Consider the following 15,184-nt stretch of genomic DNA (forward strand, 5'->3'; position numbering starts at 1 on the left):
ACTGGGTGAAAAGAACACCCTGGACAGGGCACCAATCCAAACCGGTCTGTGTAGATGCCTGGCCGGACAATAGCACCACAAAGGTTCGAACCTGGATCTTAGAGAAGGTGGGCTAGCACAGTAGATCACTGTGCCACTCACTCACTCACTCACTCACTCACTCACTCACTCACTCACTCACTCACTCACTCACTCACTCACTCACTCACTCACTCACTCACTCACTCACTCACTCACTCACTCAACCGCTTATCCAATTAGGGTCGCTGGGGCAGGGGGTGGTTCGGGGCCTATCCCAGCTTTTCAGTGGGCGCCAGTTCATCACCACACACACATTCACCTGTAGGGCAATTCAATGTCTCCAGTTAACCTGACTGCATGTTTTTGGACTATGGGAGGAAACCGGAGCTCCCGGAGGAAACCCACTCTGCACAGAAAGGACCCGGACCGCCCCGCCTGGGGATCGAACCCAGGACCTTCTTGCTGTGAGGCGACAGTGCTACCCATTCAACCACCATGATATTTATTAGTGTGTTTATAATGATGTATAATATTTAATATATGAATACAAAAATGAACAATATTCTCACCACATGCTCAGTGTTTATGTAACCATGATCACAACGAAGGTAGAACACATTAAACGAAGATTATTTGAGTAAAGAATCTTTTTTATTTACTCTTTTAGCATCTATACTCAATAAAGCTTATGAAACAAACAAAAAAAACAAAACGCTAAATGCTTATTAATACAAAAAATATCTGTGAGACGTAACATCTCGGGCCGGATGTACGACTGGAAAACAGAGTTAAATAAATTACAGCTCGAGTGATGTCAATAAATGGATGAATGGATGAATAAATGAAAACAGAGATGCTTTTTCCCATGATACTGTAAATGGCAGTGCAAAAGGTAAACAATAAAGATAACAAAACACAAAGTAAAACTAAACAGAGCTCGCGTTACCTGTGATGGATACTAGTTAAGGATACGGTGCTAGTGGAATATAAAATACAGCCGTTTTGGCATTTCGTCATTGTCTTTACGCTCGGGATTCTTCTGTAGCAGAGCAAGTAAGGAATGCCAGCAGCGCCTGCCAGTGCAATGAATCAAAACGAAGCACGGACAATATTGCTAAACGAAATACGTCGTCTCTGGAAAACGTTCCAGAGATCGAAGCTGCATTAGAAGGTAAACTTTAGCTCTGAAGCGACGTCCGCCTGGTGCTGCTAGTGTAACAGTCTCTTCTTTTTAATAATAAAAAAATGTGACTGCGTGTGAAGCGAGGTCAAGTCACACATCTACAGTCTGTTAAATGCCCTCTGTGCCATCTTTGGATGCCGACGACAAGTCCCACGGTAGCTTTTAAAATAAATACATTGTGCCACTAGGAGGGCACCGTGCCCTTACAGTCTCTTTTTTTCTCTCTCCCGGATCTCCGGACGTCCCGTCTTGCCGGACGCGATAAAGGCCTTTGTGGATGTAGATCTTCCGTGCTCGAAAGTTCAAATGTCCGCTTTTATTTTGTCCAAGCAGTTATCGATTTTGGTCAGAGTCTTTTTGATGCGCAGGGCCGTGAGCCTCGCTGACGGGTTCTGGTACCAGCACTCCTTCATCAGCTTGGAGATGGACGTTAAAGTCTGGAAGAGAGGACAAGAAAATAAATGAGTGACCACAAGAGCTGAATCAAGAGGTTACTGAGCTAAGCTACTGAGTTACTATACTAAATATATAGGCTCTCAGGTGGCTACTAGCCCCCTACCACAGGGTTCCAGGGTTCGAATTCCCAGCGGTGCTATCAGTCAAGTGTTTAATATAGTTTTGACCACATACAATGCAAACAAAAGATGGTTAAGGGCCTTGCTTGGGTCCCAACAGTGGTGGCAACCTGGTGGTACCAGGGACTGAACTGCCCGACCTTCTGCCCGACTGGCCCATTATCTAGCACACACACTGAACATTTCTCTAAATGATTTAAACTTGTCCTTACCGAGTCTGAGAACCATCGGTTGGGGATGTTGGGTCTTTGTTGGTCTATACACACCACCTTCTTCATGTCCTCGAAGCTGGGGTCACTGGGTACTGCATCATGGAAGGGAGGCTTGTAGTCTTCTACAATACCTGCATAGACAAAACAAACCAGACTTTATTCACCATGCTGTGATTCGAAGTGAATCGAGCGTTGATACCAAATCAATATCAGCCCTAAACGTCTGACTGGTACCAGATCGGACCTGAAATACTTTCCCACCTGAATCACTGGTATAGTTTCATATAAAGGAATGAGTGGCGTGTTGACTGGAAATCAGTAAGACGTATTTAAGCACAACGCAAACACACTGATGTTTAACATGCTTTCTCTGTTGTCAGGGCTGTGTTTACAGTCTTAACAAGATCATAAACCACTTAAACTCGTAAAACTTCTTAAACTTTTTCTCATAAAGCATTTATGGGCGCTTGGATGGCACAATGGTTCTCGAACAATGATTGGCTCGTTGGCTAAGGGGGGAAGGACGTAGGGATTCCCTATACTTGCTGCAATTACAAGCTCTGCTGGCTGGTCGATAGCGCCTGCACAATAAGATGGGGGATAATGGAGATCAGTGTGTGACTCTCCATGCACCATGTGGATCCCTCTATGAACTTCTTATGGCCAACTGCAACACATAAGTGCATAACGGGCACTGCTTTCTGGGTGGAAGGTTTGCTATGTTCCTGCCGGGACAGCTAAGAGCCTTCCCAAAACAAGGTTTGAACTCTTGGTGTCGCTGTAGATAGATAGATAGATAGATAGATAGATAGATAGATAGAGAGAGAGAGAGAGAGAGAGAGAGAGAGAGAGAGAGAGAGAGAGAGAGAGAGATAGATAGATAGATAGATAGATAGATAGATAGATAGACAAGACAGACAGACAGACAGACAGACAGATAGACAGACAGACAGACAGACAGACAGCTAGATAGACAGATAGACAGACATACAGATAGATAGACATATGGACAGATAAATAGACAGAAAGACAGACAAAAACGAAAACTACACACGAATGCAGAGGATTTCAGGCGTGCTGGGGAAATGAATATATTTTCACTGAGTTAGAGGGAAGTGGGTATGTTCAATTTAAAGAAATATAAGAATCTTCCCATTAAAAATATAAACTGGTGAATGAAATCAGCAAAACACTGTGGACGATGGATCATCAATCACTCAAATAAAGGGAAGTGGAATTGTTAGTAATCAGGTAGATCTGTAGGTAGGTTAGAGTCTGTGGCCCCTTTATGAAGACTATAGTGCAGGTCTATCATGAGCTTCGTGATTACAGATCGACTGGCTGAATATTTCTGCTTTGTGGTTCATCCTATAAAGCTACTGTAGAATAGTACTGGTCCTTATACTGTATAGTCTACGTATATCTTCATTTCTACCCTATTTTTATCTGTATTTACTCTGTGATGTAGCCGCTGTGATACTCACATATCCCCCACAGGGATCAATAAAGGAATCTTATCCTATCTTAAGATCCTAAATCATTTAAAGGTCTGTATTGTGTTATAACAACACAAGGTATTAACTGAGAATCAAGCCAAGAGTTTTTATGCTGCGATCAGCCGTAAACAACGTCCAGCCTTTCTGATCTCGGCACAAAGGAGAACTATAATTCACTAATCACCAGCGTGCAAAAATGCACCGAAAAGGTTTGGCAGAGAGCAGCGGCATTCCACAAAACCGGTAGAGAAATGTAACGTTTCATTTAAAACCAAAGCAATCATTCATTTCTGGATTTTTTTTTGTCATTTCCAAACCCAGATTGTAAATCCGCTGCCAAAAATAGCCGGACCACCACACACCCCCTCAGGTATGTGTCCAACCTGCAGCCGCTTCTCATCGCCTGCCAGTGTTGGGTTCCAACACTAAGCACTAAGACTCCCCAACCAAGCGCCCCTCATACCAAACTCTAACCCCTGAACCTGTCTAAGCTTAAAAGATAAAAAGACACAGTCCAAAAACTTGTGGACGGCCTATAAATATAACAGCAAGGGAAAGTCACCTCACAGTACTACCTATCACCTGTGGATTTGAATCGAGAGGTTCAAGAAGCTCATACTCATGTGTCCTCATACTTCACCATAAAGAGGTGGCAGAGAAAATAAAAGTAATTAATTTATTTGGAATTTACTGCTGTGTTTAGCACATATGTTTAACGCCTCACAGCAAGAAGGTCCTGGGTTCGATTCCTAGGTAAAGTGGTCCGGGTTCTTTTTTTTCCCTATTTTATTTATGCATTTGCTCCCAATTTATCGTAGTCAATTTGTCTTCCGCTGCTGGTGGATCCCTGATTGCAGTCGAGGTGGGTATATTGCTGCCCATGCCTCCTCTGACCTGCGTGCAGCCCTTAGCGGAACCCTTTTTCACCCATGCTTTCTGCACAGGTGCCTCCCTATCTGCCAATCAGGGTCCTTACACAGCGTTTGAAGACCCCACTCATATAGTCCGGTCATCCCGCCCTAGCAGAAACGTGTCTGCTGCAGGCACTGCCAATTGTGCCCGCTAGATGGCGCCCAGCCGACCAGGTGGCTGGTGTGCTAGCGGAACATCCCGCTGTGCCACCTAGGCACTGTCTGGGTCCTTTCTGTGTGGAGTTTGCATGTTCTCCCCGTGTCTGTGTGGGTTTCCTCAGGGAGTTCCGATTTCCTCTTACAGTCCAAAGACGTGCAAGTGAGATGAACTGGAGATGCAGAATTGTTCATGACTGTGTTTGACATTCTTGTGTAACCAGTAACTACCTGTCCTGTCATGAATGTAACCAAAGTGTGTAAAACATGACGTTAAAATCCTAATAAATAAACACCACATGTGTCATTTTATTCTGTCTGCTTATTTTATCTTGTCTTTATATTTTGGGTCAATTTTTATAGCTGTGAGCTCGTGTCAGAATTACTTTTAATGCACCAGGCACGTGTACTAGTTGTCTTTCCTTGGTGTATTTGGATCATTCTAGTAAAGTAAAACTGACTCACCATTACTGACTGTACGTCTGGCGATCTCCCACAGGACGAGTCCGAATGCCCAGATGTCCACTCGCTTGTATGACTCAAAACAGTCCACCTGAATGGAGTCGTCCAGTACCTCCGGGGCCATGTAGCGCTTGGTGCCCACTTTAGGGTTATTCCCTACGTCCAGCTCGTTCGTGTCCTGGTAATGCATCACAGCCAGACCTGAGAATAAACAAAAAAAGATACACCGATCAGGCATAACATTATGACACAATTTTAATATTGTGTTGGTCCCCTTTTTGTTGCCAAAACAGCCCTGCGACTGTGATGCAGAACCAGCATTAACTTCTTCAGCAGTTTGAGCTACAGCAGCTCGTCTGTTGGATCGGACCACACGTTCCAGCCTTCGCTCCCCACGTGCATCAGTGAGCCTTGGTCGCCTATGACCCTGTCGCCGGTTTACCACTGTTCCTTCCTTGGATCACTTTTGATAGATACTGACCACTGCAGACCGGGACACACCCCACAAGAGTTGCAGTTTTGGAGATGCTCTGACCCAGTCGTCTAGCCATCACAATCTGGCCCTCGTCAAACTCAACTAACATCAACTTTGAGGATAAAATCTTCACTTGCTGTGTAATATACCCCCCCCCCCCACTAACAGGTGCCGTGATGAAGAGATAATCAGTGTTATTCACTTCACCTGTCAGTGGTCATAATGTTATGCCTGGTCGGTGTATACATAAATAAATGTTTAAAACGTGTATTTTAGGGGTTTAAATCTCAGCTCTGCTACTGACCGATCAGTCACCTAGACAGACATGATTGGCTGGGTCTAAAGGAAGACGGGACAAAGGGATTCCTCATTGCTGCTGCAATTGCGACCTCTGCTGGCTGATTAATATCAACCGCAAATAGGGGGATAATGGAGATTAGTGTGTGACTCTCCATACGCGATACGGATCCCCGGAGGAACCCGATTCATGCAGGTGAAAAGAGGTGGTCGGAATTGGATTGGATCTGACAAGATCGGGAGGAAAATTGGGATTTAAATGCATGAAAAGGCATTTTATTAAACTGATGTTTGTTTATATAATAATAACAAGGCTACTAAGCGGAATTAAGATGAGCTGTGGGAGTAAAACGAGCAATTAAACACAAAACTACAATGATAAAAATCAAGAAAATGAAAAACGATAGCATAATTGCAAACAAAAAGCAGGTACTTGGACACATACATATAAATAATAATAATATTAATATAATAAACAATAATGCATAAATAATGATTAATTACACCCAGCACAACCACAAACACGATTAATCTGATCCCTTTAAAAGCTTTAAAAATCAGTTTAGTCAGAATGTATATAAATACACACACCAATAGTTGTTTATCAAAAACATCCGACCGATTGTGAACAGCGTGGACCGTTCCCATCCCGTCTCTGACCTCAGACCGCCCAGTGTTTACGCCGTGCTCAGGACATTAATGGATTTTTCATTAAGGTTTCCGAGAGAGCCTAATGAGCTCCTGATGAGAGCCAGAAGAGCCTCGCAGCATTTTTGTTTGAGTTTTTAAGAAGAATAAGTGTATTAAGTGTTCTCGTCCTCTATTCTCCTCCTCATATATATATATATGGTTTGGTTCTTATTATGACCAGGATTGTGGATCTGTAACATCAACAGGTTGATGAATAAAAGGAAACAAAAACCCTTTTAAGAATTTAGTTTTAATGACCTAGTTTTTACGCATAATCATATTTTTTTTTGCCAAAAAAATTGCTCAAGCAAAATCCAAATATTTATTAGATTAACGTTTATAATATTACAAGTACTTAAGATTAGTCAGAAATCATTAAAAATCTCGCTGGACCTAAATCAGAAATTCACCCTGAACATGGTGCCTGGTCACCACAGGAGCCTACAGGTTCATTCCTCATACCTGGGGGTATCATTTAGCCCAGTAGCCCTAATCCACTAAACATGTTTTTGGAAGAAGGTGGAAGGAAAGTGGACTAGCTTCAAACAAAAACATGTGAACACAGGATGTAAATCTCCTCACAGAAAGTGACCGGAACTTTCTATGAACTCCCGACTGCTCAAACGTGCATATTTTTGTTTGCTTTACATATACAGTAATACCTCCACTTCTGTCATTTTCGGCTTAATTACGTTTACCTGCTAATAAAAATACAGAAAAGAGCAGCTAAAAATATTAAAAAATCAGCAAAAACAATAAAAAGGCAAAATCACTTAAAATAAACGTTCAAATATACAATATTGTAGTATATGTCATTTATAAAACATTTTAAATGTAATTTTCATGATTATTTACATGACATTTGGCAGCTATAATTCACTGCAGTCTAATAAAATTGTGTTTATGTGGATCTTATTTGCGGTCACCTATCGGATACAAATAAATTTTTTTGGTTTTTGTTAACATTAGATTTAGTCAAAATGTATAAAAGTAGGGGCGTCACAGTGGCTTGGTGGGTAGCACTGTCGCCTCACAGCAAGAAGGTCCTGAGTTCGATCCCCAGGCGGGGTGGTTCATGTCCTTTCTGTGCTGAGTTTGCATGTTCTCTCCGTGTCTGTGTGGGTTTCCTCCGGGAGCTCCGGTTTCCTCCCACAGTCCAAAAACATGCAGTCAGGTTAATTGGAGACACTGAATTGCCCTATAGGTGAATGGGTGTGTACGTGTGTATGTAAGTGTGTGTGTGTATGTGTGCCTGCCATGCGATGGACTGGCGCCCCGTCCAGGGTGTTACTGTGTGCCTTGCACCCATTGAAAAGCTGGGATAGGCTTCAGCACCCTGTCTGCGAACCATTTTTTTGGCTCCCCATCGTAATAGATGTCTGGCAGATTTCACAGGTTGGCGGGTTTTCTCCGTTTATCAGGTGTTGGTGGGTCATTCTGGTGTGAAGTTATGGGTTTTAACACAGAACTGACAGAATTAAGCTCCAATATTGTTACATATTTGTACTAAAGGTTGAAAATGCTTGACTGAGGGAAGCACAAAGCTTTTCGGTAGGTCATTATAAATTAAACTGTCTGTCTGATACTATAAACGTAGATGTAAGACAGTGTAAATATTCACAGCTCTACAGGATTACTAACGGTCCTAAACACACGCTTATTTCACACTGATTGGTTTCAGTCGAGGTTCATCCTTACCGAGGTCGGCGATGCAGCACTGGCCGTTCTTATTGACCAGAACGTTCTTGCTCTTCAGGTCTCGGTGAGCGATGGCCGGCTTGCCCTGCGTGCCGAAGATCTCCACGTGAAGATGCGCCAGGCCGCTGGCGATGGACAGCGCCATCCTGAGGCAGGCTGGGGCGTCCAGCGTGCTCAGCTGCAGGTAGTCGTACAGCGAGCCCATCTCGTGGTAGTGCGTGATCAGCCAGAGCTGAGTGCTGGAGTTACGGGAGGTCATGTCTGACGCGATGAAACCTGCAAGGGGAACAGAGAGGAGGAAACGTTAAAGCTGCAGGACGTAACTTAACATAATAAATACATACAATTAAAAAAAATAAAAAAGAACTCTGAGTATTTAACTCGATTTAACGGACCCCCATTTAACAGACAAAATCTGGAAACCGAATGTCTGGTGGTCCGATTGTTTAAAATTTGAGACCAGTAGTTCAGTAATCGGTCACTAGGCGGCGCACGTCTCAAAAAAAATTTCTGGCTCCCCCTTGAGATGGGATTTGATCTTATTCTCACACTTTCAGCAAGTGTTTTACTTCTAAAACTGAATGGGAACCATTTGTAATCGTTGTCCGTTGATCTTTGCACTTGGGTAAATCAAACATTTGTTGATTCTCAAAGCCCCAACGTAGGTCAAGAGGTCCAAATCATGCCTCATCATGTGATTTTGTTTGACCCTTCTCAATCGAATGGCACTGAACTCCCATTCTAGGCTCACTGAGGCCCACTGGTGGTCACCACAGGAGCCACTGTGATACTGAACGTGGGGGACTCACCCAGAATGTTCTCGTGCCTCAGCAGGACCGTGTTGTAGATCTCCGTCTCTCTGAACCAGGACTTCTCGTCCCGAGATGAAAAGATCTTCACGGCCACGTTCTCACCCTGCCACTGTCCTCTCCAAACCTCTCCGTATCGGCCTTTACCTGGAGGAGCGCGCACACACACAAACAGGCATTTAAAGCTGACTACAGGACCAGACATAAGCCACAGAAAATCCACCTACTGCACTGCCTGTCACTAAAACATTTCTACTATTCGCTAATTTATTCAACCAGGCCTTATCAAAACATCCATGTTTTAGCATTAAAATCACAGAAAACATTAATCCATCCAACATCCATCCGTTCCCCATCTATTATTATTATTATTATTATTATTATTAATCCATCCAACATCCATCCGTTCCCCATCTATTAACTTTCCATTATTATTATTATTATTATTATTATTAATCCAGCCAACTATAGATCTAGTTGTTTCTTTATCTGACAAATCCCCTTTTTTCCTTTCAATTTAGTCATATCCAATTACACACTCACTTTTGGCCATCCCTCCTAACAGACAGTGTCTGTGTAACTGCTGACCAGTCCATAGCAAAGCTGAAATTCCAACACAGATCTGCTATCTATCCCCCCCCCCATTTTCTCCCCTAATTTAGTCATATCCAGTTACCCAGGATGTGTTACGCTTCACCTCTACCGATACAACCCTCCACCGCTGACTGCGGAGCTTCGCAACTGACACACGCCCCCTCCGACACGTGTGAAGTAGCCGGCTGCATCTTTTCATATGCGGATCAGCCTTGTGCACAGAGAGACACCCTAATCAGCGTTATTCCCCAACTCTGTTTAGGCGCCAACGATCGGCCAGCAGAGGCCGTAATTGCACCAGTTATGAGGAATCCTGGTCCGGCTCATCCCATACCTGATGAACAGCCAATCGTTGTTCATGCGATGTATTCAAAATCCCAGCTCTGGTATCAATCCTATTTATAAAATCTGTGTATTTATTCCTCCACCTATCAATAATTTTAACTAGACATATTTATCATCTATTTATTTAAACTACAAACAAGGATTAGAGTCGATAATCCACCTGTGTATTTATTTACCCTTCCATTTACCTAGCTGTACAATAATTAAAAGAAGTTATTAATAATTAAAGCTTTTACACTCATATACGCTTGGCTACAGCAGCGTCTTCTTCGCCGACTGTTACGGCCTTGCTCTGTTAAATGATCTATGTTAGAGTACTTAAAATACACACCGCTCCACAGCCATGAGAGGGAGGGCAGGGTCGACAAACACTTGTCATAGATTAACATAAATTCAGCTGCTGCTAAAACTTTATAAAGCATTTTAATATTTATATTTACTGCCTCAAGGGGTTGAACAGCCACATCAGAATATCTCAATTCTGCTAATCAGTACCCACACATCTGTTTCTCTGTCGGATTTAGTATGTAAATCTGCCTAAAACAGCCGAGAGTCTCAGAAGACAGTCGTGTATATCCTCAGTAAACAAAAACACATGCACAATCACATCTTTTTATAGGCAGGAGACGAGAAGGATTAAATACACACCCACACACTCGTTCAGTGTGATCTGTCTGGCAACTGTTCTCTGAACCAGGAAGGGGAGTCCTGAACCGCTGCCCGACGTGCAGGAGTGATCCAACAGATCCTGCACAGGGAGAGAGAGAGAGAGGGAAAGGGAGAGAGAGACAGAGAGAGAGAGAGAGAGAGAGAGAGAGAGAGAGAGAGAGAGAGAGAGAGGGAGACAGTGTGAGAGAAAGAGAGAGAGAGGGAGAGAAGCATCAGTAAATGGTGTGATGTTGTACAGAAATATTAGGAGGCCCTCTTGTGGACTCTAGACAACAGCACATAATAGTTCACAATCGTTACAGGGTCAGAACTTGCATCTGGTTTTACCCGACATCTTAAAACATGCAGAGGGTGGATTGGCAGCATAAAACTGCCCCCTAGGTGTAAGTAAATTGATGAGCGAGTGAATGTGTAAGTGTGCTTGGCAACTCCTTATTATATTAATGTCCATGGTTATGGAATTAGATATCAAACAGGTTCACAGTCAAGTGTCCACATACTTTTGGCTACTTTTATTTGGTATGTAACATGTCTGGACATCTGACCTTGCTGAGTAAATGCTGGTAAAAATAAAGTGACCGCTCTTCTGAGAAGGCTTCTCACGAGACTTGGAAGTACGTCTTGTGCCAATTCAGGCAAAAAAGCCTCAGTCGATGTTCCAGTTCATCCCAAAGCTGTTCACTAGGCGCTCTGTGCAGACCACTGGAGTCTTACATTTTCGGCATTTTAGCAGACTCCTTTATCCAAAGCGACTTACAGCACTGTGAGAGTATACAGTCTGAGCAATTGAGGGTTAAGGGCCTTGCTCAAGGGCCCAACAGCAGCAACCTGGCAATGGTGGGGCTTGAACCAGCGATCTTCTGATTACTAGTCCAGTGCCTTAACCGCAAGGCTACAACTGCCAACTGAGTCTTAAATGATATAATTTCCTATTATTAAGTGATTGAGTATAATTTCCTTTATATAATTAATTCATTACACCTGTTAGCAATTGCTCTGTCTGAAACACATGAATTGGTCATCAGAACGGGCGTCCTAATACTTTTGTTTATACTTTTACACACTTTTCAACCTGAATCAGTACCAGCTCTGCTTCTGACACACGTCCACATAATTCTGGACCCCGACTTTCCACAATTAGAAGCTTTAGGAGTGCCAGCGGTGATCAGATTCCTAATCCTGCTCTCAGATTCGCACCCAGTCTGTCCCAGTGTCTAGGGTTCAGTGTGACGCTGTTCTGACACTAGATGGAGACGTTGAGCAGCCAAGAAGATCAGAACCATCGTCCATACACTCCAAAAACAACAACCGAGAGGAGTCAGATTATCACTAAGAATTAAGGCGCCTCAGTAGGAGCATTTTAAGGAATCAAAGAATTTAGACACGCCCTCTTCTCAGGAGTGTATGATGACGTAAAATGCGTCTATGTAAAGAGATCCCTTGACATCAGTGTAGAATTCAGAGCACCGAACATCTCTGCTCAGGCCCGTCCGATCATCGTAAGACTTACCGCCAGCGTGCTTTCGCCAACATTGGACGCAATGAGCCCGTCGATGGTTCCGTACTCGGCATCGCGGGCCGTCAGGCGCTCCATCTGGTTACGGTGGATCCGCCGGAATACCAGGATCGCCGCCGTGGAGAGGATGATGAGGACGATGACGGGAGCCACGATTACGATGATCAGTGTGGTCACGCTGTAGTTCGGACCCTCCACCACTGTCAGAGAAACACACAGTTGCCGTATTTAAACACGTTTAGTTCTAATGAAGCTGTTTGGTGATTTTATTTACAAAATATTCAATCTATATTTCTTATTTTATGAGGGTTCCGGTTCTCGGGTCAGAACGCCACTCCATCACTTATTATTTAATGAACTCAAGAATAGCTTAATCATTTCAGTTTGATTATGTTAATAAAACCTTACTATTAATTAATTAGTTCATGTATTTTTTATCCTTTTAACTAACTGATTTGGTGTTTTCAGAGTCGGTCCAGCGATTACGAAGAACACCGGGCGCTGGGCAGGAATGCACTCTGGACGGGGCGCTAATCCGTTATAGGACAACACACACTCATACATTTACTTACTCATCTCCACCCAGGGGCAATTTAGAGGAGCCAAACCATTTACGGGCATGAAAAGAAGTGCCAGTGACTCAAGGCAAGGGTGCCCATGAGTAACACTGGTGTGTGGCACCCACTACCAGCTGTGCCACCATGCTGCCCTATACACTCCAAGCAATCACAAAACAAAGAATCCAGTGGAAAATGTGTAGGTTCTCTCTTGGTTGTAACGAGTGTTCCACACTGATTTGATTGATTTTTTATTTGTAAACTAATCTCTATTTCCTCGGCTGCTCACGTTAGCGGTCACCGGTGGATCGTGATCCGCATTATTGATTTGGCACAGTTTTTATGCCGGATGCCCTTCCCGACACGACCCTCCCTATTTATCCAGGCTTGGGACCAGCACTACAATGCACTGGTTTATGCATCCTAGCGGCTGGTACCTATAGGACGATTCAGTGTTTCCAATTAGACTGGCTGCATGTTTTTGGACTGTGGAAGGAAACCGGAGCACCCGGAGGAAACCCACACAAACACGGGGAGAACATGCAAACTCACAGAAGGGGATCGAACCCAGGACCTTCTTGCTGTGAGGCGACAGTGCTACAAGTCAAAAGGTCGCTGATTCAAGCCCCACATCTGCCAGATTTCCACTGTTGGGCCCTTGAGCAAAGGCCTTTAACCCTCAATGGCTTGCAATGTATACAGTCACAATTGTAAGTCACTTTGGATTAAAAAATGTAAATATAAATGAGCCAAAACATTAGGACCACCCGCCTAATATGCTGGCAAACAAGGACCTCACAATATCTGGTACCAGAACTTTGCTATCTCAGGATGGGCCGTCCTAAAGTACCCACATGCCCAATGAACCTTCTTCCATTGCGCCAAGGTCCAGGTCTGATGCCTCTGTCTCCATTGTAGGAGCTCTTGGCAGTGGACAGACAGGAATTAACATGGGCACTTTGACTGGCCTATGATTTCGTTAATAGATGTTAATAGACAGATAAATAATTTTTTAATTTAAGGCCATTATCACAAAATATTTGGGAACCCCTCCCCCAGTATTCAAATGCCCCCCGATATAGTGATGAAAAAGCATATATAATTCTATTCTATTCCACTTCTAGCTTTGAGTAATGTCAGGATCTGTCAGTGTTCCCATCAGTTCAAAGTTGAATCGAATTACAGCAGCAGTAAAAGTATCTGTATGGATTTAATATTATAATTAACATTTATCCCGGTTTTGTTTACGTGTTTTGGTTCTTTCTGTGTGTGTGTGTGTGTGTGTGTGTGTGTCACGATAACCTGTCAAGATCTTCATGTGTGATGAAAATAAAAGAGACGTGCCATCACTAGCATGAGAAACTAACACCGTTTGATCTGGGCTTTATAATGTCGTGTAAAATCCTTTAAACGTTCGCTGCCATCGTCTCATTATCTAAAGAGAAAGAAGCAGAGCGAGCGTTCCGATGCAGCTATTAACTCCGTTTAACTCGGTTCAAGAGTTCATTCATTTCGACTATTCATTTCCAACACAAAGAGACTTTTCTAACTCGGTCGAACCAGGTGTGCCGACGCCCGAGGATACACACACACACACACACACACACACACACACACACACAAACACTCGTACACAAAAGAGCTGCAGTTCAGGCCGGGCTTTGCTCGGGGAGAGGCCGCAGTAATTAGGTACGCTCGCTAAAGCCCACGCTTAGTCTTTACCGGCACCCAAACCCTGCCCGGACCACCCAGACAGAATCTAACAGAGAACGCACACGTATACATACACACACACACACACACACACACACACGTACACACACAACCACAGCGCTGTGGAGAAGAACTACAAACATGCAGTGGGCTAACGTGTGGGCTAACGGACAAACAGAGCAAAGACTTAAACTCACTGATGTGAGCTGAGGGAGCGCAAACGCCCATTACTGGGTAAACAAGAAAGAAAGACCGACAGAAAGAAAGACAGACAGACAAACAAAAGGAAAGACAGACAAATAGACAGATAAACAGATAGGAAAAAAAGAAATACAGACAGAAAGAAAGACAAAGACAGACAAACAGAAAGACAGACAAATAAACAAAGAAAAACAGACAGACAAATAGACAGAAAGAAAGAAAGAAAGACAGACAGACAGAGACAGACAAACTGAAGGAAGAAAGAAAGAAAGACCAACAAACAGACAGACAGACATCCAGAAAGAAAGACTGACCGACAAATAGACAGACAGAAAGACAGACAGACGGAAGGAAAAAAAGAAATAAGAAAGACCAACAGACAGACAGACAGACAGAAAGAAATACTAGCCGACAAATAGACAGACAGACAGAAAGACACAGACAGACAGACAGACAGACAGACAGAAGAACAGAAAGACCAACAGAGAGAAAAACAAACCAGCAAACAGGCAGACAGACAGAAAGAAGAAAAGCAAGACAATAAGAGAGACGGTAAGACAGAAAGAGAGATTAACAGACAGACAGACAGACATACAGACAGAAA

The 15,184-nt window shown here is 43.4% G+C and overlaps 1 protein-coding gene across 2 annotated transcripts in view; it reads right to left on the reverse strand.

The window, feature by feature from the left end:
• Nucleotides 1-663: 663 nt before the first annotated feature.
• LOC134324442 (activin receptor type-1-like) overlaps nt 664-15,184 on the reverse strand; it is a 51,474-nt gene continuing 36,953 nt past the window's right edge. For both annotated transcript variants that reach the window (XM_063006291.1, XM_063006292.1), the window contains exons 6-12: nt 12,104-12,309; nt 10,573-10,672; nt 8,986-9,132; nt 8,177-8,452; nt 5,020-5,217; nt 1,992-2,122; nt 664-1,641 (exon numbers count right to left, since the gene is read on the reverse strand). In XM_063006291.1, the coding sequence (XP_062862361.1) occupies nt 1,507-1,641; nt 1,992-2,122; nt 5,020-5,217; nt 8,177-8,452; nt 8,986-9,132; nt 10,573-10,672; nt 12,104-12,309 (1,193 nt within the window). In that variant the 3' untranslated portion in view covers nt 664-1,506. The remainder of the gene's footprint in view (nt 1,642-1,991; nt 2,123-5,019; nt 5,218-8,176; nt 8,453-8,985; nt 9,133-10,572; nt 10,673-12,103; nt 12,310-15,184) is intronic.

This window comes from Trichomycterus rosablanca, chromosome 12 (genome assembly GCF_030014385.1).
Source record: "Trichomycterus rosablanca isolate fTriRos1 chromosome 12, fTriRos1.hap1, whole genome shotgun sequence".
Lineage (NCBI taxonomy): Eukaryota > Metazoa > Chordata > Actinopteri > Siluriformes > Trichomycteridae > Trichomycterus > Trichomycterus rosablanca.